General features: G+C 37.4%; 2 protein-coding genes across 7 annotated transcripts in view; one reads left to right on the forward strand and one right to left on the reverse strand.

Moving 5' to 3' along the window:
• Positions 1-258: 258 nt before the first annotated feature.
• Positions 259-5,019, forward strand: LOC306849278 (5' exonuclease Apollo-like). Of its 6 annotated transcripts, none has more exons than XM_079384204.1 (5): positions 259-597; positions 727-977; positions 2,375-2,540; positions 2,674-2,856; positions 3,534-5,019. In XM_079384204.1, exons 2-5 carry the CDS (start codon positions 786-788, stop codon positions 4,694-4,696), a joined length of 1,704 nt encoding a protein of 567 aa, XP_079240330.1. In that variant the 5' UTR covers positions 259-597; positions 727-785; the 3' UTR covers positions 4,697-5,019. The 6 variants fall into 6 exon arrangements, with proteins under 6 accessions (XP_079240330.1, XP_079240328.1, XP_079240329.1 ...); XM_079384202.1 differs by having other exon boundaries at positions 259-573; XM_079384203.1 differs by having other exon boundaries at positions 259-514.
• Positions 5,020-20,771: 15,752 nt separating this feature from the next.
• Positions 20,772-26,894, reverse strand: part of cpne5a (copine Va) — a gene marked incomplete at both ends in the record, with an annotated part of 89,830 nt that continues 83,707 nt past the window's right edge. The window contains 3 exons of the mRNA XM_079383948.1: positions 20,772-20,960; positions 21,447-21,520; positions 22,012-22,069. Of these exons, the coding sequence (XP_079240074.1) occupies positions 20,772-20,960; positions 21,447-21,520; positions 22,012-22,069 (321 nt within the window). The remainder of the gene's footprint in view (positions 20,961-21,446; positions 21,521-22,011; positions 22,070-26,894) is intronic.

A 26,894-nucleotide genomic window follows, 5' to 3' on the forward strand; every position in this document is an offset into this window, starting at 1 on the left:
ACTCTTTAATGAAGTGAGAAATATAGGTGTTGAATCATTTAATTTGACAAGTCTTTTGAAAAAGCATGCAGAACAAGGTAAAATATATGGTGCTATTATAAAAGAAAGAAATTAAGACTAATATTAAAAGAAATAGGACTAATCAGAAGAATTTTGAATTATAATTTACTAATTACCTTTTTTTTTTTTTTTTTTTTTTTATTATCACACTCCAGTCCAGTTGGTGGCGGAAGATGCACCAAAAGTCCGCCATAAAGCATCATTAGAAGAAGAAGAAGAAGAAGAACAACAACAAACGCGCCGCAAATGCCAGAGCCCAGGCCAGGAGAGCCTTTCAAAGCGCGCTGAAATCTTTTGAATATGTAAACAGACAGCGACCCTTGCGGGTTCAGCATGGCGCTCATCTTCACAAATACAGCGCATTATCACCTGCTCGGCTAACCGGCCTGCTGCTAACACACTCGGATGAACCGTGACTGTCAAGAATGCATTTATCCTTTTCGACTGACTCTGTGTGCGTGAACACAAAACAAAGCGATGTAGCTATTCGTTTACTACTAGCGCTGCTTGCTTGTAAGCTGTCAGTTAACGTACATTGTTAGTAAACCCTTGCTAGTGCATACTAAATATTGTGTTTATTTACATTTCTGACAGCGCTGCTAGAGAAGTGACGCTTTTCAAACATCAACAAATCCAGTGAAACTGAAACACAGCTTTTGTTTACAGATCCCTTTAGGAATAAGCAGTAAGTTAGATACCGTCTGAACTCTTCACAGCAGCACAGAATGAACGGGAAAGTCCTACCAGACACTCCAATAGCTGTAGACTGCTGGCAGCTTCGCAAGTGCCATCACGTCCGTCTGTTCTTCTTGTCTCACATGCACGCGGATCACACCTCTGGCCTGTCCTCCACCTGGAGTCACAGGCCCATATACTGCTCTCCTCTCACTGCCAAACTGCTCCAGCGCAAACTCAAGGTGAGGCCAAGCAGCTATGACTGGGGTCTGCACGAGGTTATCTAGAGGGTCTGGGGAAAAATAGTTATGTATTTTTAGTAGTATTATTAGGAATGTAACGGTATGAAAATTTCTCATCACGATTCTAGTGACCAAAATTATCACGGTTATCAGTATTATCACGGTATTGTTAAAATGTGCTGGAGATGTTCAAAAAGTACAGACACATAAATCACTTCAAGTTTTATATTTAAAAAAAAAAATCAACAAACAACACATAAAGTGACTTGTTTGCATAATCACTAAAACAATAACATTAATGTTCTGATTTTAAAGGACAACTTGACTGACATCAGTTTAATAGCATGCTTAAATATCTAATGTCAATGTTCAAATTAAACTTTGAAAAAGTTTCATAAAAAGGTAAACCTCACATTTCAGCCTTTAAATAAAGAAAAGGTTTAAGTCAAAATGATAATTGACTTTGTATTTTATCTGCTTCATAAATAATTCTAGATAGCTTATCTGAAATGTTTAAATATGTAGAATCCACATAATCTTGTTTTTCATCTACCGGTAAAAATTAACAGCAGGGCATGCAAATTCGGTCCGTCTTTGGCCAGACAGAAACTGCACACAGGCTGAATGTAAATATAAGTCTCTGTAAATCCTTATGGAAAAGCTGAATTACAGCTGTTTCCCGTAAACTCCGTGGACAAAGCAGTATTGCGATATTTAGAACACTTCCTTTAGGTATTACATGGAGTGAAGATGAAAACAAAATGACATCGCATCGTTTCTGAAGACAGTCAGTACTTTCAGAGGTACATTCATATAATTAATTTATTCATTTGTATAATTCTTTTAGCACTCTTTTAAAACCTCCCAGCTTTTCCGCCCTATTTTCATTAAAAACTAAACTACTCTGCTTGTTGTGCGCACATGAGACTGTTACTTAAAACTGTATTTTGTATATTAGAATATTAAATATTCTACATAGGTTTATTTTTATTTTGGTTTCAGTAATTTTAGTACTTAAACCTATTTATATCAGTTAATTGCCAAATCAACCATTTTAGTCTTTTTTTTTTTTTTTTAAGTTTAACTTTCTCACCCAATATTTATATTCCTTTATAGTTTTAGTTAACAATAACAACACTGTTATACATCAAAGTCAACTGGAAAAAAAACTGGAAAGATACTTATAGTGAAGACTGCCTTACAAATAAACGTGCATCTTCATAATAGTGTAGAGCTTTATTTTTATTTTCAATACTAATGAACTTCTAAATGTTTGTTCAGTAGTCCCTATAACAGATGACACAATTTAATTTGTGGTGCTTCTAATTAAGTGATAAAAAGCAGTTGCAAATGTATATAAATAAATATACTCATTTTTGTACCAATGTGTTCCACAGGTCAAAGAGAAATGGATTCGTCCATTGGAGATTGGGGAAGCTCACATGCTGTTGCTGGATGATCTTGGAAAAGAACGCCTGACCGTTACTCTAATAGATGCCAATCACTGTCCTGGGGCGGTTATGTTTCTCTTTGAGGGATACTTTGGCACCAGACTCTATACTGGTGTGTGTGGGAGAAGAAAATTAATATTATGGAAATGCGCTATAATCTAATAGTTTTTCTTAAGACAGAACATTATTGAATTTCACATACTGAGATTACATTTTAATTATACTGTTATTGTGTTTTATCTCAGGTGATTTCCGTTACACCCCATCTATGCTCAGAGAGCAATGTCTGAGGAATACCACTACCATTGATGTGCTGTATCTGGACAACACAAACTGTGACCCCACTCGAGCCGTACCTTCTCGTCAACGAGCTACTCAACAAATTAAAGAGATCATTAGGGCTCATCCTGGATATGCTGTGGTTATTGGTGAGACTCTCACATTTGCAAAATTTTCAGAGTATTTCATGTAGTAGGATGTTTTATGTTCAGACTACGAGAAATAAAACCGATTTAAATCACATAGGCAATAAAGGCCTGTTTACATCAAGCGCGATAACTAGGTTTTTGTAATCATTCTAAATCCATGAGAGTTGGGAAGTCCACACCACAGCTGTAATGATAACGATATAGAGGAATGATGTTGTTAGTATCACTTTGTTAAAATTAATTTCTACTTCAAACTAATTTTGTTCTTTTGAACTTTCTATTCATCAAAGAAAAACGTTCTATTCATTCTAAAAATAAATGTATAATTTTCCACAAATAATTAATTAGAAGAACTGTTTCAACACTGATAATAAGAAGTTTTTTGACCACCAAATCAGCATATTAAAATTATTTCTGAACTATCATGTGACAGTGAAGACTGAAGCAATGGCTGCAGAAAAATTCAATTTGCCATTTTGTTAATTCTTTGCCATCACAGGAATAAATTACTTGAATTACTTACTATGGTGAGCATAAGAGACTTAATTAAAAAACATGAAAACAATCATATAAACCCCTTTTAAATGGTAGTGAAAACATTTATTAATATCTTTATATATAATTATTAATATATGTTTTGTATAAATGTATTAATTAATGCTTTTACCTGTTATTAGGTCTTTACTCTCTGGGTAAAGAGTCTCTGCTGGTGGAGCTGGCTATGGAGTTTAAAACATGGGTGGAGGTGGATAGAGAGCGTCTGGAAACCTTGCGTGTTCTGGAGCTCCCTGACGTTTTCACCACTGACTCTGGTGCGGGCCGTATTCGTGTGGTCTCTCAGTCAATGATCAATGCCTCCAACCTGCAGGCGTGGAATAAAGTGCAGCCTACCATTGCTATATTGCCCACCAGCCGCCCCATGATCTCCTGTCACAGTAATGTGTATGTGGTGCCTTACTCGGACCATTCTTCCTACCAGGAGCTGGAGGACTTTGTGTCGGCGCTGCGTCCCATCTCACTGGTGCCCATTGTGGGCAACTGTCTGCCTTATTTTTCTTCTCTTCTAAACCCCTGCAGGAAAAAGCCCAAAGAGGTGGTGATTCCAGAGTCGGTCAAGCACTACATGATGACCAGTTCTAATATTCAGAGCTCCACAAATGGCATTACAAACATGCTTCAGAGAACCTCGCGGCCAGAGTCTCGCGGGGTGGTGTTTGAATCTCCAGAGTCAAAAATAAGCCGACTTAGTCACAATGATGGGGATTCTGAGACAGATCAAGACACCGACTGCATTCTTCTAGACTTGAGCACCAACTCCTACTCTCGAGAGAACGGCCCACACAACAAACGCTTGAAACCCATCCAAGTTGCATCAGATGATGTCGTCACAATTGGCAGCAGCCTTCCTTCAGATGACAATGAATCTGTTAGTACACTTACAGATGTAAGATCACCTGACCACAGCTCTGTGTACGAATGTGAGCATGAAAGTCCAACAAAGTCATCCAAGGAGAAGAGTCCTCAAATGGGCAGCACTAATTCTAGAGAGAGGTGCTCTTCATTGGACAGCATCAGTATTCACGACCAAACCTGTGTTACCGCTGCATTCACACCCCCTGAAACACGATCGGTGACCGCTGCCTTGACCTTCACATTACAGCGAGAGCATATTGAGCAGTTGCTCCTTGAGAACTTCATCATACCAGCTGAACAACTTAAAGGTGAGCAGATGTTGTGGGGAGTTCATGAAGAGATTCGCCTTACTCCAGTTGATCGTCCTAAACCAGCTGGTGATCCCCTTGAAGCAGCTATAAAGACATTCAAATCTAAATGTGATTAAGCAAGCACTTATTATGTAATGTTCATGTGAAAGTTTAATTATCATGTATCATTGTAAATTAGATGTCAACAGTATTGTGGTTAAATTCATAAATCATTAACATTGTGCCAAGTACTTACTCTTTTTCACATTGTTTTTCTGCATTTCTTTTGAGCCAAAAAGATTGGTATTATTGGTAATACTGATGGTATTATTTTCACAATGTGGATGCTGAGGTTTAATATGTTTTGCATGCATTTGTTATCTTATGTAGCATCACAAAGCACCTTACTGTGTAGATTTGTTTTCAGATTTAAAAAATCCTATTAAAAGTGTTTGTTGTTCTTCTGGGTCATTGTTTTATTTACATATCAGCTTTTTGCTTGTGATCAATTTTATTTAGGTTATATTTAAAGGATAAGAATTTTGTAGACCTTCTGAACAATAAACACTTCAGTTTTGTGTAGAATAACACCCAAATAGCCTTATGTAAGAAATGTTTGGCAGACTGAAGGAGATGGGCATGAGATAGAAAATCCTGTGCATGTTGTGACACATAACAGACCAATCATTTCAAGGTTGTTAAAGTAATAGCTCTTGTTGGTATTTTCAAATTAGCATCAAATTCTTTGAAATATTCTCTTAGAATCATACTGCCTGTGACTTCATTAGCTGCTCAAGGCATTAAACATTAATAGGATAAAATGCCCTTAAGTAATTTTTTGATTAATCTGCCATCTAATTTCTTATTGAAAGTTTTCTTTACTGCAGTGATTCTCAAAGTGGGGAGAATTCACTTTCGCACCATTCAAATCAGACACATAGACACTGTCCACAAGAACCAGTGAAGCTTGTGTGCTGCGTATTCTCATCTTAGTATTCTCTTTTTCTGTGTTTTATCTCTGAAAGCAAAAAATAAACTCTAATGTATTGCTCCTCATTTGAGTCCAAAAGACTTGTATAGTGCAAGAGATGTATACATAACTTTTATGCTATGTGTTCCAGGGGGGAAAGGAATGACTTGAAGATGATTGATTTTTTTATTTTGTTTTCTTTTGGGGCCGAGAAAAAAGAGAGAAGCGTTGTTTTAGGCCGTGCGAATTGAATAGGCTCTTGGTTTAACCAGCAGGTGGCAGAGTAGTTCAATACTCTAAAACACAGCCATATATTGTATACAGTAATGTGGAATTAATGCAGGAAAATATAGTGAATTAATCTTATTGATTTTACAGTTGCCTAGAAAAAAGTTAGAAATTATGTTTTTATGGTAGTACTATGTGCACAGCATGTTTCTATTTCTATTCAATTTTGAATAAACTCAAAATCTAATCTAAATACTATTTCTGTTTAAATTTAAATGACTGTTTGTAGTTATTTAAGATCCCACTAACAGCCTGATTAGATTAGCAGACATTAGAGAAGCATCTTCTACATCTCAATCTGTCAGAATTTCCTTCCTCACAGATGGGTATGAGTCTAAAAAACCTTCAAACAGACAGAGAAAAGTCACAATCAATTACACTGACGTCTGTGACAGATTCATCACAGGTTTATCAGATATTTCTGTTTCCTCAAATAAACGTATATGTTCAAAGAAGAGACAGCCTATTGAAAGTTTCACCTAAAAACAATTCCTCTGTGTGAACAGATTATCCACGAGGATTTGTCCATGTCACTGATACCACTGCCTCATATTCAGAGAGATATGAATAAAATAAGAGCGGATCAATGTCTAATTTATTTCTATCATACCTCAGATAGAGAAGTCAGAGGTCTGTGATTTAGTATTCACCAGCTTGTGACAATACCAGTAATACATATTTAGGCAGTCCAAACACTTCTGTTTACCATTGTATCCACGTACTGAGGGATTGTGTGTAAATGATTGGGCTTGCATGCTCCTGTGCGAGGAAATATATGACTAAAGCCAGGCTGTCCTATAGCTGTGATGTTTAATTCACCTCTGGTTTCTGCACACGCTCACTATGCTCATAAAGGATGAATGGTTTGATGCATCAGGGGGACTCTTTGCATTCCAGATGAGGCCAAATCTACATTAAAAACGCTCTCCAGACTGAGCTGATGCAGCACAGGCATCCTTACCTCAGCCTAACATCCTGGATTGACGGCCAACCGCTGGCTCAACTGCCATAGGGAAACAACAGACTTACTCACCAAAGCCAATGAGAGAATTATCAGCCTAAATGTGTAATTCAATCGGTCCCTCTGAGTTATCACTGGATGGTAAAATGTTAGATTGGATGGTAATAGCATTATCGACATCAAATCCTGTTATTTTGTGGTTCAAGTGAATTATTTTGTACCTAACAAGTTGTCAACGATCGACAAGTCTGACTTTGCGCCTTAAAGAGGTACAACTTTGTTCAGGAGCAGTGGTGAGTGTTTATGATTTGACTGACGGCTGTTATTTAGAGTAAGAATTCGGTAACAACCGAATTTACAGCAGATTGCCTTCTTTCCCTCACTTTTTATAAACGGAGACTCACTCAAGCTCACACACATTATTAATGTTTGATCACATTTCCCCAAGCAGATGTTGGTTGCATGAACTTGCTGCGTTGACTAACAGAAAACTTCTTGGTTTGAAAGTGACTTCTGTGTGAGCTGTTTTATACATTGCAAGACTTCTGACAATAGACAATGGCACTTTGAGCCTGCAAAATCCAGCTGAAATTTCACTGATATGATGGCACCTTTCTGCAGTTTTCTCACACAGATGCAGCTGCCTGATCTCGAGTCCATCAACCTTGCAGCAGAACCCCTGCCAACCACTGAAAGCCACTGACTTTTGTGTCTGTAGGAGAAGCAAAAGACAAACAGAAATAAACAACGCATTTGCTCATGGTCTACAGAAGGGCAGCAGGACAGATCTAATAGCTTGTACATCCCATTAGTCCATGTTGGACACTGCCAGTTAAAGGAGTCAGACATTTAGTCAAGAGTCAGAGTGCCTTGAGGGGGGAAAAAACTTCACTGACCCATCCACTGACCCGTTAAAATGTCACTGACCCATCCTGCAGGAGTACCTTGATATTTTCTAGGTGGCGTACAATTTTGTTTTACTCTTTTATCCATTTGACCTGTAGGCCCATCCACATAAACAGGTAACAAACAACAGTTTCGGTCCTCAAATCTGATTGGCCAAGTGGTGTTTCAATAGCAGCACTGGGACTTTTTATTGTTAGTATCCAGTGTAGGTAACTAGTTCCATGCAGCGATGTTACATAATTTAATTACAAAATAAATGCAACTGTAATCCATTACAGTTACTGAGAAAAAAAGTGTAATTAAATTAGTCACTTATGAAAATGTTAGCGTTTACGAAGAGGGTTACATCTGAATATTTTCTGTAAAAAGCTAGGATATGTTGAATAATATTAATTTGTTGTTCTGGCTGTTTTTGATGTTCATGATGCCTCCTGCCATTTAAAGGCCATTTATTAAAGCAATGCTATTCTGATGCTTTTGATTGGTTCTCTTGTTTGAATTTGCCGTGAACCATGTCTGCCAATTACACCAATCCACATTGCTGCTGAAAGGTTTAGGCTACAACCTCTCTGAGAGTTGATTAACTGATTAACAGTTGAAATCATGCGTTAGAAATTTGAAAAAGTATTCAAAAAATGTAATCAAATGTAATCAGTGATATTAATAAAGTAAATGAACAATAGTAGTTACACTACTTATTACATTTGAAATAGGGTGACTTGTAATCTGGGTTACACTTTATTTTAAGTTGTCCTTGTTTCAGTGTGATAAGTTTCAGTTTAAGTACTGAGTAATATTAATTAACTACATGTACTTACTATGTGGTTAGGTTATGGGATTAGGGTTTGGCTTAGGGTTTCTTGCATGTTATTATGCATAATTTATTGTTATTATAATAGTAAGAACGTATAACAAGGACACCATAAAATAAAGTGTTACCACAATCTGAAACCTATTACATTTCAAAAGTAACCTTCCCAACGCTGTTAGTATAACTCCACTTGTCTGTGTTTGTGTGCATTCCTGTTGGTCTGCAAAGATGTTCAGGCTGGAATTTTCAGTGACTCTTACTGTTACATTGTTACACGAGTAAAGTGCATGAGGACAGGTGACTGCCTTTATGAGTGAGTCATTAGAATTGCTAATTCAACCGATTCATTCAAAACCAGATTGATTCAGGAGCCAAACAAATGATGAGCAAGCACCACTGAATCATTCGTTCAGTCAACTGATTCAAAACAGCAATTCATTCAGGAACTAATTGCCAATACTGGAGTTGCAGAACTGTTGATTATGATTTTCGTTGGCAAAGCATAAATAGACTAAACAACTGCTAATGTAAGCTAATCAATATTAACTTCTTATTAAATTGAACGGTTGAATAAAATCAATATCACACACATAATTTTGCAGAGTGTGACCATGTTTATGACTGGTTGCATATCACCAAGAAAAATGCACTGGTGTTTCATTCTGAAACGAATCAGTTGTCTGAACAATTCATTAATATTCAAAAAAAGCACTTTTGTTCATGTGATATTGTTTAAACATAACTTTTGTTGAACTTTATTAAGGCAAAACTTTGAAAAGCTTGAGCCTGCAGAAGCTATATTTGAGTCTGTGAGATATAGCAAATCTAGGGCTAAATGCAACTAAATGCAGATGGAAATGTCTTTGATTCTGATACTCTTCCAAACACTTGCCTTCTCAGTTTGATCTCAAATTGCATAATTACGTTTCTCTGATCAGCATCTGCAGCACAGGATATCATCGTCACCCTAAGCGAAATACAGTTCTTCCCTCTCTAAGACAGAGTATTGGTACTGTCAGGATCAAAGCCTCATGTGATTTGAGCCTGCTTCCTGAAGTAGGCCATCCATACAGTGACTTTTACTGGGACGTTTGAGACAAGTTCTGGTGCTGCTGCTGGAGGTTTAAATTAGGCATGGAGCATTTCATCAGCCCCTGTCGCTACTGCAAAAGCCTTTGATGTGCCCCAGACAGGGTGTCCCTCCCTTTACACCAAGAGCCAAGACAGCTTAATGAGAAGAAAAAGAGGGAGAGTATGTATGTGTGCTCGGGTATGCAATTGAGAGAGTTGAACAACTTCATTGGAAATGCCATTAAAAACCAAATCAGAGAATTTATTCAAGTATTAAAGCTGAAGACATGCACAAAGTCACTATATCCCTTAAAAAATGTATTACATCATGTTCTGTTCATTTCACTTAATATTGTTTTGCTGAACTTTTTCTGTTTATTATTATTGCACCAATGTTATTATATTTGAGAAATTCTAAGTGTCAGACTGGAGATGCAGACTTTAGGAATTAAGAACATTTGGTATAAATAATAAATAAACTCTAAGGACACCAAAGTGTATTATATTCATTAAAAGTGCCAGCTGTTGACAGTTTTATCAGCTTAGTTCATTTTATTTTAGGTTAGCCTGGCATAATTTAATTTATTCTCACAGCCCAGAACACCAATCCAATGATTAAGTGAGTCAGCTTATGATGATGCATGAGGTTATTCTGTTTTTCCTCAGAGTAAAGTGAATGTATTATGGCAAGTCTGTCAAATTTTCGGAGCAGCAAAACATATTTAACTGCTCGCTGCACTTGCAAATGAATTCTGTTGTTTGGCTAAAATATGCCTGAAATGAACACACAAATTAGATATTTACAAAAAACCCTCATTCATGTATTTCTGATTGTGAATATGTAGATTTGATTCTATTGTATTCCATTTCCACTGTTCGGGGAGATTATTTTGATCAGCTCTGAATACACTGCCAAAGGTGTTGTTATTTATGTTTTGTTGAAACACAGATGAATGTCAAAACCGTACACTGCACACTTATTTAAAAATGTGTAGCCTATTAGGTGCACATATTAGGAGATGTGTCTGAGGGACGGATTTCTTCTAGACTTCTGATGCCCCAGATTTCAGATGACATTTGTGAAAATGTTCCCTGGTTTCTCTATTTCAGGCTCATGCTTTTCACTGGAGTGACTTTTTGTATTGTGTTTTAAAAGCCAGGCTGGCTTACGGCATGTTGACAAGGAGCATTAGTGTTTTCAGCATGTTGATGACCTGAGACCTGTCTTCCCTTCAGCCATTTGTCTCATAAAAGGACCGACATCTCTAATGAAATGGAGACAGACAACAGACAAAAGCCTGATACTAACAAAATAGAGATGCTCTCTAATAGCACTTTCATCTGTAGCCTACCACTGGCATTTTAACATAATTGGAGCTATGACTCGTTATTATGACTCGCAAAGTCCTTTAATGGCCAACGCTTAATTTACCAGCAACTAATATTATTTTTAGCGTTAATTAAATAAAACAAAAGACAAATGATTGGGGAGAACAATTCATTTTTGCCCGCGCGCGCCAAATGAATGACTATAGCAGCGGTTTTCAAGTGTCAGACATTAAAAAAAAAAACTAAATTCTCAAATTAAGTGAACAAGTTTGTTGGTGAAAATTATTATACTTACACATTTCCATATTTCTCAGAGACCACAGTGTCTCCAACACACCGCTTTTAAGAGGCGCTCCTCGCGCGTTGCACACATAAACAACTTTAAACAGATTCACGAACAAATGACTCTCATGATGTGGTTCTTTAAATGAATCGTTCAAAAACACACGAACCTATGGAGTTATTTGAATCACTTTTAGGAATCCCTTTTATTGAACTAATCAAATCTTTCAGAGCAGCTACTGAATCAACATTACTGAACTGCAAGTCCGTGAATCTTTGCTTAAAGCTGCTCAACTTCGATACCTTGCTCCTCATTTTTGGTCTACAGGGAATGAAATTGAGGAATACTTACTGTAACAATATTAAGGATTAGAAAAATTAATAATTTAAAAAATCTTGAGAGGGATTTTACTTGGGTGGGTCCTGGAGGCATATGTGTAAAGTTTGGGAACCCCATGACAGTATGGATAGGTGCATCTCAATAAATTAGAATGTCGTGGAAAAGTTCATTTATTTCAGTAATTCAACTCAAATTGTGAAACTCGTGTATTAAATAAATTCAATGCACACAGACTGAAGTAGTTTAAGTCTTTGGTTGTTTTAATTGTGATGATTTAGGCTCACATTTAACAAAACCCACCAATTCACTATCTCAACAAATTAGAATACTTCATAAGACCAATAAATAAAACATTTTTAGTGAATTGTTGGCCTTCTGGAAAGTATGTTCATTTACTGTATATGTACTCAGTACTTGGTAGGGGCTCCTTTTGCTTTAATTACTGCCTCAATTCAGCGTGGCATGGAGCAGGTGATCAGTTTGTGGCACCGCTGAGGTGGTATGGAAGCCCAGGTTGCTTTGATAGCAGCCTTCAGGTCATCTGCATTGTTGGGTCTGGTGTCTCTCATCTTCCTCTTGAAAATACCCCATAGATTCTCTCAGGCGAGGTCAGGCGAGTTTGCTGGCCAATCAAGCACAGTAACACCATGGTCACTGAACCAGCTTTTGGTACCTTTGGCAGTGTGGGCAGGTGCCAAGTCCTGCTGGAAAATGAAATCAGCATCTCCATAAAGCTTGTCAGCAGAAGGAAGCATGAAGTGCTCTAAAATTTCCTTGTAGATGGCTGCCTTAACTGTGGGCTTCAGAAAACACAGTGGACCAACACCAGCAGATGACATGGCAGCCCAAATCATCACTGACTGTGGAAACTTCACACTGGACTTCAAGCAACATGGATTCTGTGCCTCTCCACTCTTCCTCCAGACTCTGGGACCTTGATTTCCAAATGAATTGCAAAATTTACTTTCATCTGAAAAGAGGACTTTGGACCACTGAGCAACAGTCCAGTTCTTTTTCTCCACAGCCCAGGTAAAACACTTCTGACGTTGTCTCTGGTTCAGAGTGGCTTGGTAGCCCTTTTCCTGAAGACGCCTGAGCATGGTTACTCTTGATGCACTGACTCCAGCTTCAGCCCACTCCTTGTGAAGCTCTCACAAGTGTTTGAATCGACTTTGCTTGACCGTATTCTCAAGCTTGCGGTCATCCCTGTTGCTTGTGCACCTTTTCCTACCCAAATTCTTCCTTCCAGTCAACTTTGCATTTAATATGCTTTGATACAGCACTCTGTAAACAGCCACACCTTTCAGTAATGACCCTCTGTGACTTACCCTCTTTGAGGAGGGCATCAATGTTCATCTTCTGGACCATTGCCAAGTCAGCAGTCTTCTCCAATATTGTGTTTCAAAGAACAAGAGATACCGGAATTTATACTGTAGGGATGGCCATTAATTGAAACTCAAATGTAAATATTCTAATATTTTGAGATACTGATTTTTGACTTTCATGAGCTGTAAGCTCTAATCATTAAAATTAAAACAACAAAAACTTTTGAAATGTTTTAATTTACATGCAATGAAATATATGCAATCTAAAATATATGAAAGTTTCACTTTTTGAAATAGCTCTGTTCTGTTGTTCACTGTATTGTCTTGGTGTTGAATGTTTCTTCTAGATTGTTCGGGATATGCTTTGGATCTGTTCTTCCAGAGAACATTGTCTAGATGTTTTCTTCTTCTTCTTCTTCCCTGCTGAAAAAAATAATAGAACCCTACCCAAAACACAATAGAAAATGTAATGGATTTAATGTTATGATGGGAATTGTATTGGTTTTAATGGAAACTATAATGGTGTCTACTGGTATGTGATGGATTCTATTGGTGGGATGTTTAATCCTACTGGGAAAATGCCCAAAACACACTACAAAAAGGAATTTTGTAATGGGTTTACTTGAAAAAGCTAATGTTTCGTAATGGGATTTTAATGGAAACCATTGTAATTTCTGTGATGGTTTCTATTGGGCTTCTATTGTTTTTTTTAGCAGGGCTCTTTTGGGAAACAGTTGCCAATGGACGCATTGCTGGTTCTTCACAGCAATGTATGGAATTAATTGGCATTAGCACTCAAAACCGATACGTGGTCTTTGAAGGGACCATCAATCAGTCTGTCAGAATTGTGAGTCTCTATCTTCCCTGGTAACACTGAAAAATAGCTTTTGATTTCAAAGGGTTCCACTCATTATAGAGCAGCTGAAGGCCTCAAGAAACAAGACGGCAATTTAGCAAATACATTTTTGCTATAGATAAAAAACAAATAAACCAGCAATAAATCAGCAATACATCTCCCCCATCCTTCCTTTCTTCCTTCAATTCAGGTGATGCAGCTGATGTATCAGAAGTGAATCTTATTAAATGCTGCAGGTGCTCTTGAGCAGAGGTGGGTAGAGTACCAAAAAACTGTACTCAAGTAAAAGTAAAAGTACTTCTAGAAATATTTACTCAAGTAAAAGTAAAAGTAATCGTCTAAATAGTTACTTGAGTAAGAGTAAAAAAGTATCGGATAAAAAAACTACTCAAGTAGTTAGTTACTAGTTACTTTGGATCATATAGGTACTGGGGTGGTGATGGCGCAGTGGATAAGACACATGCCTTTGGTGTGAGAGACCCGGGTTCGAATCCACTGTGAGACACCAATGTGTCCCTGAGCAAGACACTTAACCCCCTAGTTGCTCCAGAGGCGTGCGACCTCTGACATATATAGCAATTGTAAGTCGCTTTGGATAAAAGCGTCAGCTAAATTAATAAATGTAAATGTGCTGAATATAGTCTATTTTTATTTAGATATATAGATTACATTTATGTAATGTGTATGTGTATACACACACACTGCTTTCAAAAAAAAAAAAAAAATTATATATATATATATATATATATATATATATATATATATATATATATATATATATATATACAGTGAAGCCAATAAGTATTTGATCACCCTGTGATTTTGCAAGTTCTCTTACTTAGAAATCATGGAGGGGTCTACAATTTTCAGCATAGGTGCATTTCCACTGTGAGAGACAGAATCTAAAAATAAAAATCCGGAAATCACATTGTATGATTTTTTAACAATTTATTTGTGAATTACTGTGTCAAATAAGTATTTGATCACTTGAGTCAAAAAAATGTAATATTTGGTACAGAAGCCTTTGTTAACAATTACAGAGGTCAAACGGTTCCTGTAGTTCTTCACCAGGTTTGCACACACTGCAGGAGGGATTTTGGCCCACTCCTCCATACAGATCTTCTCTAGATCTGTCAGGTTTCGGGGCTGTCGCTGAGCAACATGGAGTTTCAGCTCCCTCCAAAGATTTTCTATTGGATTTAGGTCTGGAGACTGGCTAGGCCACTCCAGAACCTTGATATGCTTTTTATGGAGCCACTCCTTGGTTTTCCTGGCTGTGTGCTTTGGGTCATTGTCATGTTGGAAGACCCAGCCATGACCCATCTTTAATGCTCTGACTGAGGGAAGGAGGTTTTTGCCCAATATGTCACAATGCATGGCCCCGTTCATCTTCTCCTTAATACAGTGCAGTCGTCCTGTCCCCTGTGCAGAAAAACACCCCCAGAGCATGATGCTTCCAGCCCCATGCTTCACTGTAGGTATGGTATTATTGGGATGATACTCATCATTCTTCTTCCTCCAAACACGGCGAATGGAGTTAAGACCAAAAAGTTCTACTTTGGTCTCATCTGACCACAGTACTTTCTCCCATGACTCCTCTGGATCATCCAGATAGTCCCTGGCAAACTTCAGACGGGCCTGGACATGGGCTGACTTAAGCAGGGGAACCTTCCGTGCGATGCAAGATTTTAAACCATGACGTCTTAGTGTATTACTGATAGTAGCCTTGGAAACGATGGTCCCAGCTCTCTTCACGGCATTGACCAGCTCCTCCCGTGTAGTTCTGGGCTGATTCTTCACCATTCTTAGCATCATTGATACCCCACGAGGAGAGATCTTCCGTGGGGCCCCAGTCCGAGGGACATTGACAGTCATCATTAGCCTCTTCCATTTTCTGACAATTGCTCCAACAGTTGTTCTTTTTTCACCAAGCTGCTTGGCAATTGCCCCGTAGCCCTTTCCAGCTTTGTGAAGGTCTACAATTTTGTCTCTTGTGTCTTTTGACAGCTCTTTGGTTTTGCCCATGTTGCTACTTAGACTTTGGCTGATTGTTGGGGTGCACAGTTGTCTTTATGACAGCTAACGACCTCAAACAGTTGCTACTAATTTAGAATCATGAGCAGAGTGTAGCTGGACTATTTAAAAGCAAAATAACAGGTCTTTGAGGGCCAGAAATCTGGCGGATAAGCAAGTGATCAAATACTTATTTGACACAGTAATTCACAAATAAATTGTTAAAAAAATCATACAATGTGATTTCCGGATTTTTATTTTTAGATTCTGTCTCTCACAGTGGAAATGCACCTATGCTGAAAATTGTAGACCCCTCCATGATTTCTAAGTAAGAGAACTTGCAAAATCACAGGGTGATCAAATACTTATTGACCTCACTGTATATATATATATATATATATATATATATATATATATATATATATGTATATGTAATTTATTTCAGTGATGCAAATCAGAATTTTCATCAGCCTTTACCAGTCTTCAGAGTCACATAATCCTTCAGAAATCATGTTGATTTATTATCAATGCTGTTCTTTTTAGCTTTCTATTCATCAAAGAACACTGAACAAAATGTCACAGGTTCCAAAAAATATTAAGCAGCAAAACTGTTTCCAACACTGGTAATAAATCGATATATTATAATGATTTCTGAAGGATCATATGACTCCGAAAACTGGAGTAACAGCTGATGAAAATTCTGATTTGCATCACTGAATTAAATTATATTTTAAAGTAAATTAATTATGTATTATCCTATAACCTTTGACACCGAAACCTCTGAAAACGCCTCACATGACTGCTCTGAACATAACGAAACAAATGCATATTGACGGATCTTCTGTTCTGCAAAACGCAAACAAATGTAGCCTATATTTTTGCAAGCATAAATATTGTAAAAATATGAATATTAATTGTGTCTAGAACAGGCCGCGCGCCGCTGCGCAGAGCTAACGCGGGTTCCGCGGGTGTTCATTTCATACTCTGTGACAGCTTATTTAATGTATAAATTATACATTGTATTTAATGTAAGGTACAAACTGGTAATGTCATAGTGGTATCGTGGCCTATACCTGTGGAACAGTAGACAGCACACGCGGCCATCTAATAAAAGATCTTCATATAGCTCTAGCAAACAAGCCTTTGCAGATTTGCTTTCAACTGACTGTAGATCCAAAGCCACGTCTTCAGCGCTCTTGATGTTCTTAAACTCTCTGTTATCTGAGTGAGAACCGCTTCAGAGACTCAGCGCGTGCGGCAGGGAACTGAACGAATCATTCAAACTGATTCGCGAACCGATTCACTGGTTTGCCAACTGGTTTGATAAAGCCTTTAAACAGAATCAACTCAAAAGAATGAATCATTCGCGAATGGGCATCGTTCATTGCCCAGAGAAAAGTAGACGGCGCGTTTGGAATAAACCGAAGCATTTTTAACTTGTATTGCATTAAGATACAGTAACGAGAGGAGAGTCGCCCACAGTAACTTAGTAAAAGTACCGTTTTTTCTCTAAAAATATACTTGAGTAAGAGTAAAATTACCCATTTTAAAATATACTCTAAAAGTATTAGTTACCCAAAAAATGTACTCAAGTAAGTGTAACGAAGTAAATGTAACTCGTTACTACCCACCTCTGCTCTTGAGGAAGGAAACACACCAACCGGCCCAAGGGAGCTAACTGATTGGACGGCAAATTCTCTCTTGTTCGGCAATGACAAAAAGACTTGGATTAAAGGACAAGTCTGAACAATAAGAGTTTACTTTTCTATTTGCATCATGACGGCCCTTTGCAGTCAGTCTATTTTCACCTAAATAAAATTGACCACACACTAAATAGCAATTGTTTAGCATTTAGCAACTAGCAAGTAAACATAATGAACATAGCATATATTGGAACTTCTGCAGTGTCAGCACACACACACAAAAAACTAGCTAATGACATTTAATGATATTTTACCCTTTGAGGAGAGGAAACTCACCCATGTACATCATCTAAACACTGCGACCAGAGAGACTAGTGACTAATCGCTCAGAATGAATGTGACAAACCCAAAGGAACTAAAGCGAATAGACTTATGTAAATGCACACCTGTCTCTGGAGGGCCAAGCCGTGGCATCTAACATGAATTAATGAGAAAATCTCTCTGCTCCCACATTAAGGGCTGCTTCGGTTTGTAATAGACTGCAACAGTTTGTAACTGCTGGATTATTCATGAAGAAGAAACTCATGCATACAAAAAATCTCTCTCTGATCTTCTCAAAAACGTTGTCATTGTTTTATTCATTGTCATTTTTAAGGCAATCCATTACAATTTTCACACACCACGGGAATGACAACAGCAATGTTCTATGTTCGGTTTGGAAACAGCTCACCATGCATATCGACTGAGATAAAGAGAGGCAAAGAAGAAGAGGAAAAAGAGAGAAGGAAATGGAATATAGCAAGGATGGGATGCGTCATGCTCTGGATTTCGGCTATGAGACGAGCGGCAGAGGCTTAACGCAGAGCAATAGGTCAGTTCGTCATTGAACCCATCCACCATTTTGGCACAATCATGCATATCTCACAGAGGGAACGTTGGCACTGGACAAGGGCCACATCTTTAACATATAATTTACACTTTTTCTTACTATTACCTCTTTGCAATGCTTTTGTGAACTATGACTTACTGACTTTATTATAATGAGACAAAAAAAAAAAAAGGTATTTGCTAAATTTACACCATGCCATAAAATTAACCCATTAACATTCTCTGGATAGTGATATACATGTGTTTCAGAATGCCTGTCATTTGTTCTTCGGATTTACAAGCCACCTAGCAGCAATGTATCATAAATATTAAACAGGATTTAAAAAAGGTTACATTTATGCAAGTAGAAATTTCAGGTTTACATTTGAGAAACAGAATACAATAAAAATCCCCTTGAAAAGAAAAACAAACAAACAAAATATAAGGAAGAAACATAAAAAATAATGTTCTTCTCAACAGTAAAAGGACTATTATCTTCTAGCTATTAACTAGCCATTAACAATATCAAGTGGAGTAAATAAGACTTTAAAATCAATACACCTGTTAACACTCTTAAACAAACCCTTTCACCCAATGCTCCCTTTGTCAGACTTAATCTTCACCTCCTAATTAATTGATGGATCACTTCATTCTCAGTAACTCCAGGTGTGCTAATAACTCACAGTAAAAGAAAGGTGCGTTTAAACACATTGTTTTGTTATCCAGGACCAGATTTTCAAAATTTAACAATCTTTGCAAAAGAACATTGTCATTCTTGTAGTTAAAAAGGAGGAAATCACATTTGTAAACGTCTGTGCTCACTTACAAGTTTGTAGCTTCAGGACCAGTGGGGATTTAAAAATAAAACTGAAGTTCAGCTTCACAGTTCATAATCTACACTATAATAACAGAGAAATGTTCTAAAACCAAAACACTGTACAACTTGGGACAAAAAAGCAAAGATGTCTAAATTTACCCGACAAGGAGAAAATGTATCAAAACTGTGGGTAAGAACAAGTATAAACGGCCCTGCTGTCCAAAAAAGCAAGTCCGTCAGTATTTACTGATACATACATATTTGTCTGTGATAGTGATTATTAATTTTCAAAATGGACCACAGACAAAAGAGGCTGTATATGCTAGAGTAAGAGTAAATCTTACAGCGAACATTTTCTGAGATTTAACTGAATGTCGCAAGCCTATTACGGTTTTAAAATTGAAAAGGAAATCAACATGCGCTTCCTTATATATAATACTGCATATAAAATACTGTTTCTAATTTATGCTTGCTATCAACCATTAATGTAAACTTACTGTATGTAAGGCAAGTTTATGAAATTAATTGTGTTCGATGCTTGTCCTGTTATTATGCCAATGCTATTAATCATTTAAATCTAGAACATTGAAGCAAAATGGCATTATGTTTGCAATGCAGGTAATGCAATTTCAGCTGCATGCAATGTGTCTTTCATCGTTTGAAACCAGTAAAATAATTCCTGTCATGGTGAAGAATAGAAAAGTGTTGAGGCATCTCTTATGTTTCCCCTGATGGCTCGCATGCGTCTGAGGAGCTGCTGTACAATATCAAGATATATCGGCATTAAGGAATTGGAGGGGCAAATTAAAGTAAATTTTGTGTTCTTGTGAGCCGATTGTTCCTGAAATTTCAGTCTGTGTACAGTGTAATGAATCTGAATCTGTGACCTCCGATTAACATTTACAAATTTTGCAGCTTTAAGAAAATATTTGTGCTTCTCTTAGAATTTAACATTGGATTTTTCTTAACTGATTTCATCTTAAGTACGTAAATACATTTAATACAATTTATTAATGCAATGTACAATTGTTTTTACCTGGATTTCATGCGTTAGAATAGAAAATATTTTTTTGGGAACTGCAATGGGAAATATAACTTTGTACTAAAAAGACTTTGCCCAAACCCCATGGAAAAATAAAACCACCATAACACAAACTATCTACAAATTCTAGAAACAAATCAAACAATTTCACTAAACAGATCACCCATCATCACAGGGTGTAATATTTCAAACAACCACTTATAATTTCACTATTTTTATTAAATCACACTTTCTAGTGATGCTCTCCTCTGGCAGAGACAAGGAAGATTTTTCCTAATATAACACACAGTCCTCACATGCTGACACACAAGAGCTATAGCGTTTTTATAGATGTTGAGATGTTAAATAAGCAGAAAATTGCATTGCTTGCACAGATCTTCTCCATATATCCAGCAAAGTCAGACGTATGAATCTGAATGAGACTGATCCAAACTATAAATGTTGGCTAATTTGTGAAGAAATTATGAGGAGGAAACCAACTCACAGACCAAGAAGAACGTTCTTTTCAGTTCAACCTCCAGAACACAGATAGAGTTTTCAATTTCTCCAGTGTGTGAGATCCAAAAGCCGGGAATTGAAACCATCCACTCTCCTAGACGCCTCACACTGAATCAGTTGTATTGGCTTTGAACGAGATCCAAATTGGAGGTGACATAACATTGCCTGTTTTCTTTCAGCAGGCTGGGTAAACTCATACGGTGGGGGTTGGGCTGCACCCAGGTGGGCTGTAGTCTGGTGGTGTCTGGTTGGGCTTGATGCACCTTGACTTCATATATAAAATTAACTGATCCGGGATCTCGGCCAGGACATCCTTGGCAAGCCGTGCCATGCTCAGGACATGGTTTCCTGTCCTATCCATGTAGTCTCTGAATGGTACAAACTGTAGGCAGAGATAAGATCAAAAAGCAGTTAGCTATAGTTGTTTAATTTATTTTCTGAATCATTTATGTTTAGTTTTTTTAAGTCTAGGTAACTGAAATATCCATGTAAACAATGTTACCTCGTTGTTTCACAAAAAAATACTCTGGATTCTTTCATTATTTATAGGCTGCACAAGCGTTGTTGTTGTTGTTTGTTAGCTTGAGTTATTTTTTTTCATGTGTGATGTCGCAGTGTTCTCTGAATCTGAGATGTCTGTAAATGTAGGTCACCCAAAGTTATTCCTTAAGAAACTTCCCCAAAGAGTTATACTACTTTGACTCTGCTTAGGCTACATAAATATTTTGCTGAGATATGCGTATATGGCATTCTGAACCGAATCAGTGATTACGAATGAATCAGAACGAATCCTGAATTACTGGCCACTTTTCACCAAAAAAATGAATTCATACATATACAACATATAGAAATATATAGAGATATGTACCTGCACAATATCCCTCTCCGCCAGCTTTCCTCTGGAGGATATTCTTACATCGTCGCCATCCAGTTCAACCATGGCTAAAAAGTGAGATCATCATGTTATCTGCCCTCCAGCCAATAAAACAATCTGGACCCTTTCGCCCCAGCATGACAACAACATTTACCTCTTTGCTGGAACATTATGAAAGGCCAAACACAAATACTAATAGCAGATGGTGGGACATGCTAATTATATTGAACAGCTGTGAGATCTGCGTGTTGACATCTGCTTATCAGTCTGAAACCCTAAACCTTCCCAATTAGGTGACTTTTCATCCAGAAACTCTATTTTACGGGAGTGCAAACTGTGAAGTTGCATTAATGCATTCAAGTTTTAAACCTCTATGTGGGAATACTATTAGTTGATAGTTATGACATAGTTATGAAGATGCTGAGTACAATACAAACAATCAATGAAGGGTTATGCAGAACATTTTCTTCTTATGTTTGCAGTACATTAAATATAGTAAGAAAAAAGAAAGTATATAGAAGAAGATATAAAGATTAAACTAAATAGTTTCACATCTTACCATCAAACTCAGCCTGGCCAACTCCAACAATTATGATGGACATAGGTAGTTTTGCCGCCTGAGAATAGAAAACAGAAAAGACAAATTCTACCTCATGATAAACAGTTTACATACTCAGATATGTTCCTAAAATTACTGTGTGAGTATTCAGAATTCTAAATTTCTGTTAAGATCATTCAGATTTACTGTAATGGTGGACTGACCTATTTGACACACCAAACAGTAAAGTAAAAATAAAAAACATCTGAAGAAAATTATATTTTCCATTTGCATTGGCTTGGTATTTTACTGTATCATTTTGCTGTTTTACAATCATATACTTATGTAAAATACAATCATTTTGGGGGTCAAATACAGTTTTCTACATTTAATACACAGCTTGTGATAGCGGAAACAAAAGAAAATTAGTTGTTTATTTCAGAACATGTTAAGGCAGTCGGGTTTGAAAGAACGCTGGGATTTTGACTGTGATGGTTTGAAAAGAATATTTTGACAGCGTGATTTTTTTCACATACAGTGAGGTGAAAGCTATGCATTATTCAGACCCTCCTGGATCAACAGTCTCTTTCCTGTGTTAACTGTCCCTGTTCCTGATATGATGCCTGACTGACAGGTCAAATTCCCTTTATCAGACAAGTAAAGGGTGAGCTAGCTCAGAGGCTGCTTTCCAGTGACAACGGATAACCAGAAAACTACAGGATATTCAGAGAAACAAAACTCACTTTCTCCCCAAAGCGACTTCCCGGTGGTTCGAAATGAAAAGTAACTGCATATAACGCATTACACATGATCCCAGCAGAAAAAGACTAAAATACAAGATATACATACAAGGGGAAACAAGATTTCTATGACATGTAATCTGAAGAGTTTATAATGAAATATACCTTTAATATATCTAATACATAAAGAGAGAAACATGAAAGGCTCCTGAGGGTCTGAATTTTGAATGTACTCCCCCAGAGGGCCCGTGAAAGCCTGTTGAGAGGAATGAATAATTTGTTGAATAAAGCTGGGTGGCCACACACCCTCAGTCACACTGATAAGTTTGTGGGCTGTAATGGCGTTAGAATTGGAATTTCACCGGGGGTCACACAAAAACATCACAAGATGAAAAAGAGCCCCCCCCCCACACACACACATGCACACACACACACACACACACACACACACGCACACACACACACACGCACACAGCACAAACAAACCCTAAACTGTGGGGCCTGGAGAGCTAATCAAAACAAATGAGTGATTTAGATAATTAATTACTACGATTCACAGATCGATTCCTTCAATAACCCTTGAGCTTTATGTGGGAAACCAAAAGATGGACTCTATAAATTGTCAACAATTCTAAAGCAGAAACAGCTGACTGCTTCTTTTAGAATTTCAGACATCTAGTGGAAATCAATATGAATAAATGAAATATATTTATATTGGTTTTCACTGTATGCTTCTTTATTTCTGAAACATCTGACTTTGCTTTCAGTGAGTATTTTTTAAATACTTTTGTTCAATTAATAAAATATTCATTTGGATGTGTGTGTGTGTGTGTGTGTGTGTGTGTGTGTGTGTGTGTATGTGCACATGCTGTGCTCCTTATGTGAAGTCTGCGAAGGCTAACGAAAACTCATTTGCTGTCAAGACAAGCTTTTTTGCAAAATGGAAGTACTTGTGTGACTTTCTAATTTTTACAGATAAGGATAAAATTAAGATGAAAGTTATGAGCTGAGGAAAATACGTCTCAAATGCATTAAGCAGCACAAACAATTTACAAAAGGAGGAAAAGCCGCTCTAAACTCTATACTGAGTTAGTTTCAAATTCTTAATATAAAGCATATCATTTTTCCCACTGCAGCTGACTTTGTTTTCTGCGTTTAACTTTCAGATGAGTTCGTAACATCAATGTATATGAATATAAACTGTATTTCCCCTTGTAAATCTCTTGTAAATTTTTGGTATGAATGCATGTACCTTTACACACTTAATACATAAATAAAGCAGGCAATAATTATTCTATCCACTTTTGTTGTGATGGGGATGGTATTGGTCCCAGGCTGTTTTTGTCTACCAGTCCATCCCTGTCTGTATGCATTGTACAGACAGGACATTGAGTGCTTGGTGCCAATGGGCAAGGATTATAAAAACATATTTATGGGGTTGGAAGTAGGTCAGCATTCCCGGAAATGCTCACGGGGGACTGAGGCAGTCATGTGTTGAAAGAAATAGAGCTGGGAAGATGAGTCTAAACAAATACATTTCACACACACACTTCATGTATTCACTGCTCTATTTCCTGTAAGTCTTTACTTCAAGTGCTTCTCTCGCAATCTCGCTTGCTGACTTGTTTGTTTACTTTCCATCTCCCATTTGTTTCTACCTCTTTTCCTGACTTTTTTAAACAAATACCTCTCTCAGCCATGAAATAAGTGCAGATTACTGTGAATTATGTGATGTGACACATTTGCAGCTAGCCTATAATAAACGCTGTGAATTACAGTGTTCTCTTGTACGCTGAGCCACATACCCTCTTGCTTGACTTCAGTGTATTCTTAGATTCTCAGTGGCTGCTTGAACATGCACGTATCTACTGATATCAGTGAGGATAAAATGTCTTTGGAGTCATTTATAGATTTATTAAATATTAAATACATAATTTTTACACATACATTGAAAACATTATTCTTGTAATAATTATTTCTTGTCATATTTTTTGTAAATACTGAAATACCCTTAGATAAATTGACTTGAGAAGCAAAAAAACAAACATATGAAGACTTTTCATATCCCCTGTGAAAAAGAAGTGTGCTTAATTGCAGTAAAAGTGCACTTTTTGTGTACTTCAATTATTAAAAGTATACTTTTTAAAAAGTGCACTTACAGATAATATAATATAATCTAAATTAAAGGCCACTTAAGTGTACTTAAAGAGAGTACACTTTAATGACAATAGGTCTTAACATACTTAAGTGCACTTTTTAAAAATGCACTTTATAATAATGTATAATTAAGTATTACTTATAAATTTTACATAATTATGATATTATTGTGTTTTAAATAAGTATACTTATTTTGATATATTTATCAATATACTAAAGCACATGTAAAATAATTTATTTTAATTTCAACTTAAGTGTGTTCTTCAAAATTACATTTGCTAATGTATTTTAAAAGTATTTGGTCTATAATATATACTATGTGCATTAATGCACTTGAAATAAATTTTTCTTCTAAACGTAAATGCACTTTCTTATACAGTATCCTCAAATAAAACTTATTGTTGAAATTTTCATCACCAGGTCTTACTACGTCATGATGGCGCACTGCTTCAGCAGAGTTTGAAAAATGCATCTCTTTTTCATAGGCAAATGTTATTAGCTTGGTCCCTCATTTTTAAACACAATTTTACACCTCACTCGTATCTAATCTGGAATAACAAGAATCTACTGTATAAACACAAATCTCTCTTTTTTTTTAATTGGTTTAAAATTTTTATTATTTTTGTGTCTCAACTTTTCAATCAAAATGGTTCAATCTGTAATTACTCTGAGTTTTTAGCTAAGCATGGAATTCCTGTTTGTCACAAGCCAGGCCTCTGTGGCTCTCTCCGATCGCCACCAGAGGGCACCCTCACCCGAGTATTGACCGTTTCATTTCCCCTTACCTAGGACTAATCACCGCCAGGTGATTCTCATCACCATCTCTACTTAAGCCACACTCGCACTATAGTCTGTGCGAAGTCTTGTGTAGCCTGTCTGACATTTCTGAGTGTTTCTCTGATTGTGATCTCTGTGCATTACCCCGGACTGTTGATACTCCTGTGATTCTCTGCCGCCTGCCCTGACCTTCTGCCTGGTATAAGTTTATGATTCTGATTCCTGTGATATTCCTGACGCCGTTGTATGACCTCTGCTTGTTTGACTCTGATTATTATCCTTATCATTATTAAACATTGCAAATGGATCCGATCGCTTCTGACTCATTGTTACAGAAGACTTCGCCACAACAGGATCCAGCAATGTGGATTCAGCTGAATTCGGAGGTCTCAGCTCAAGGCTCAATGTTAGCAGCACACCATCAACAACTGCAGAAACTAACTTCACTCACTGAGGAGTTGGTGAAGACACTGCAAACGCTGCATCTGGCTGTCCCGCTCACAAACGCCATGCCGGCCATGCCCTCACCGCTGCCTAATGTTTCTTCAACGCCTCCTGCCTCACCCAGTCTTCAGTTATCTCTCCCAGACAAATACGATGGCACCCCGGGAAAATGTAAGGGATTTTTGATGCAATGCTCCATATACATCAACCAACAACCTGCCATTTTTCCCACAGATAAAAGTCAAGTTTCGTTCATCTGCTCATTACTCACCGGAAGAGCATTAGACTGGGCAACCGCTGTATGGGAGGGAAATAACTCATCCTTTCCATCCTACAACGTATTCATGCGTCAGTTCCGGGAAGTATTTGAACATTCCGCCAGTGGAAAGGAGGTAGGAGAGGAGCTGATATCACTGCGCCAGGGCACTAAAACAGCGGCGGATTACACCCTCACATTTCGTACTCTTGCTGCACAAACTGGATGGGAGAATGGACCTTTAAAGTTACTGTATCGCAAGGGTTTGAATGAGGAGCTCCAAGCTGAGTTGGCATGTCGGGACGAGGGCAAGACTTTGGAGCAGTTTATGTAACTAACTATCCGAGTCGACAATCTAATTCGTTCAAGACGGGGAGCTCGAGCTCTTGCACCAAATGCGATGGACCACAGTATCAAAGAGACAGAACCCATGCAGATCGGTGTTACTCATATCTCCGCTGAGGAGAGGGAAAGACGAATTCGACAACATCTATGTCTATACTGTGGAGAGTCAGGACATCTGAGGGCAA

Source organism: Barbus barbus, assembly GCF_936440315.1.
Source record: "Barbus barbus genome assembly, chromosome: 29".
Taxonomy (NCBI): Eukaryota; Metazoa; Chordata; class Actinopteri; order Cypriniformes; family Cyprinidae; genus Barbus; species Barbus barbus.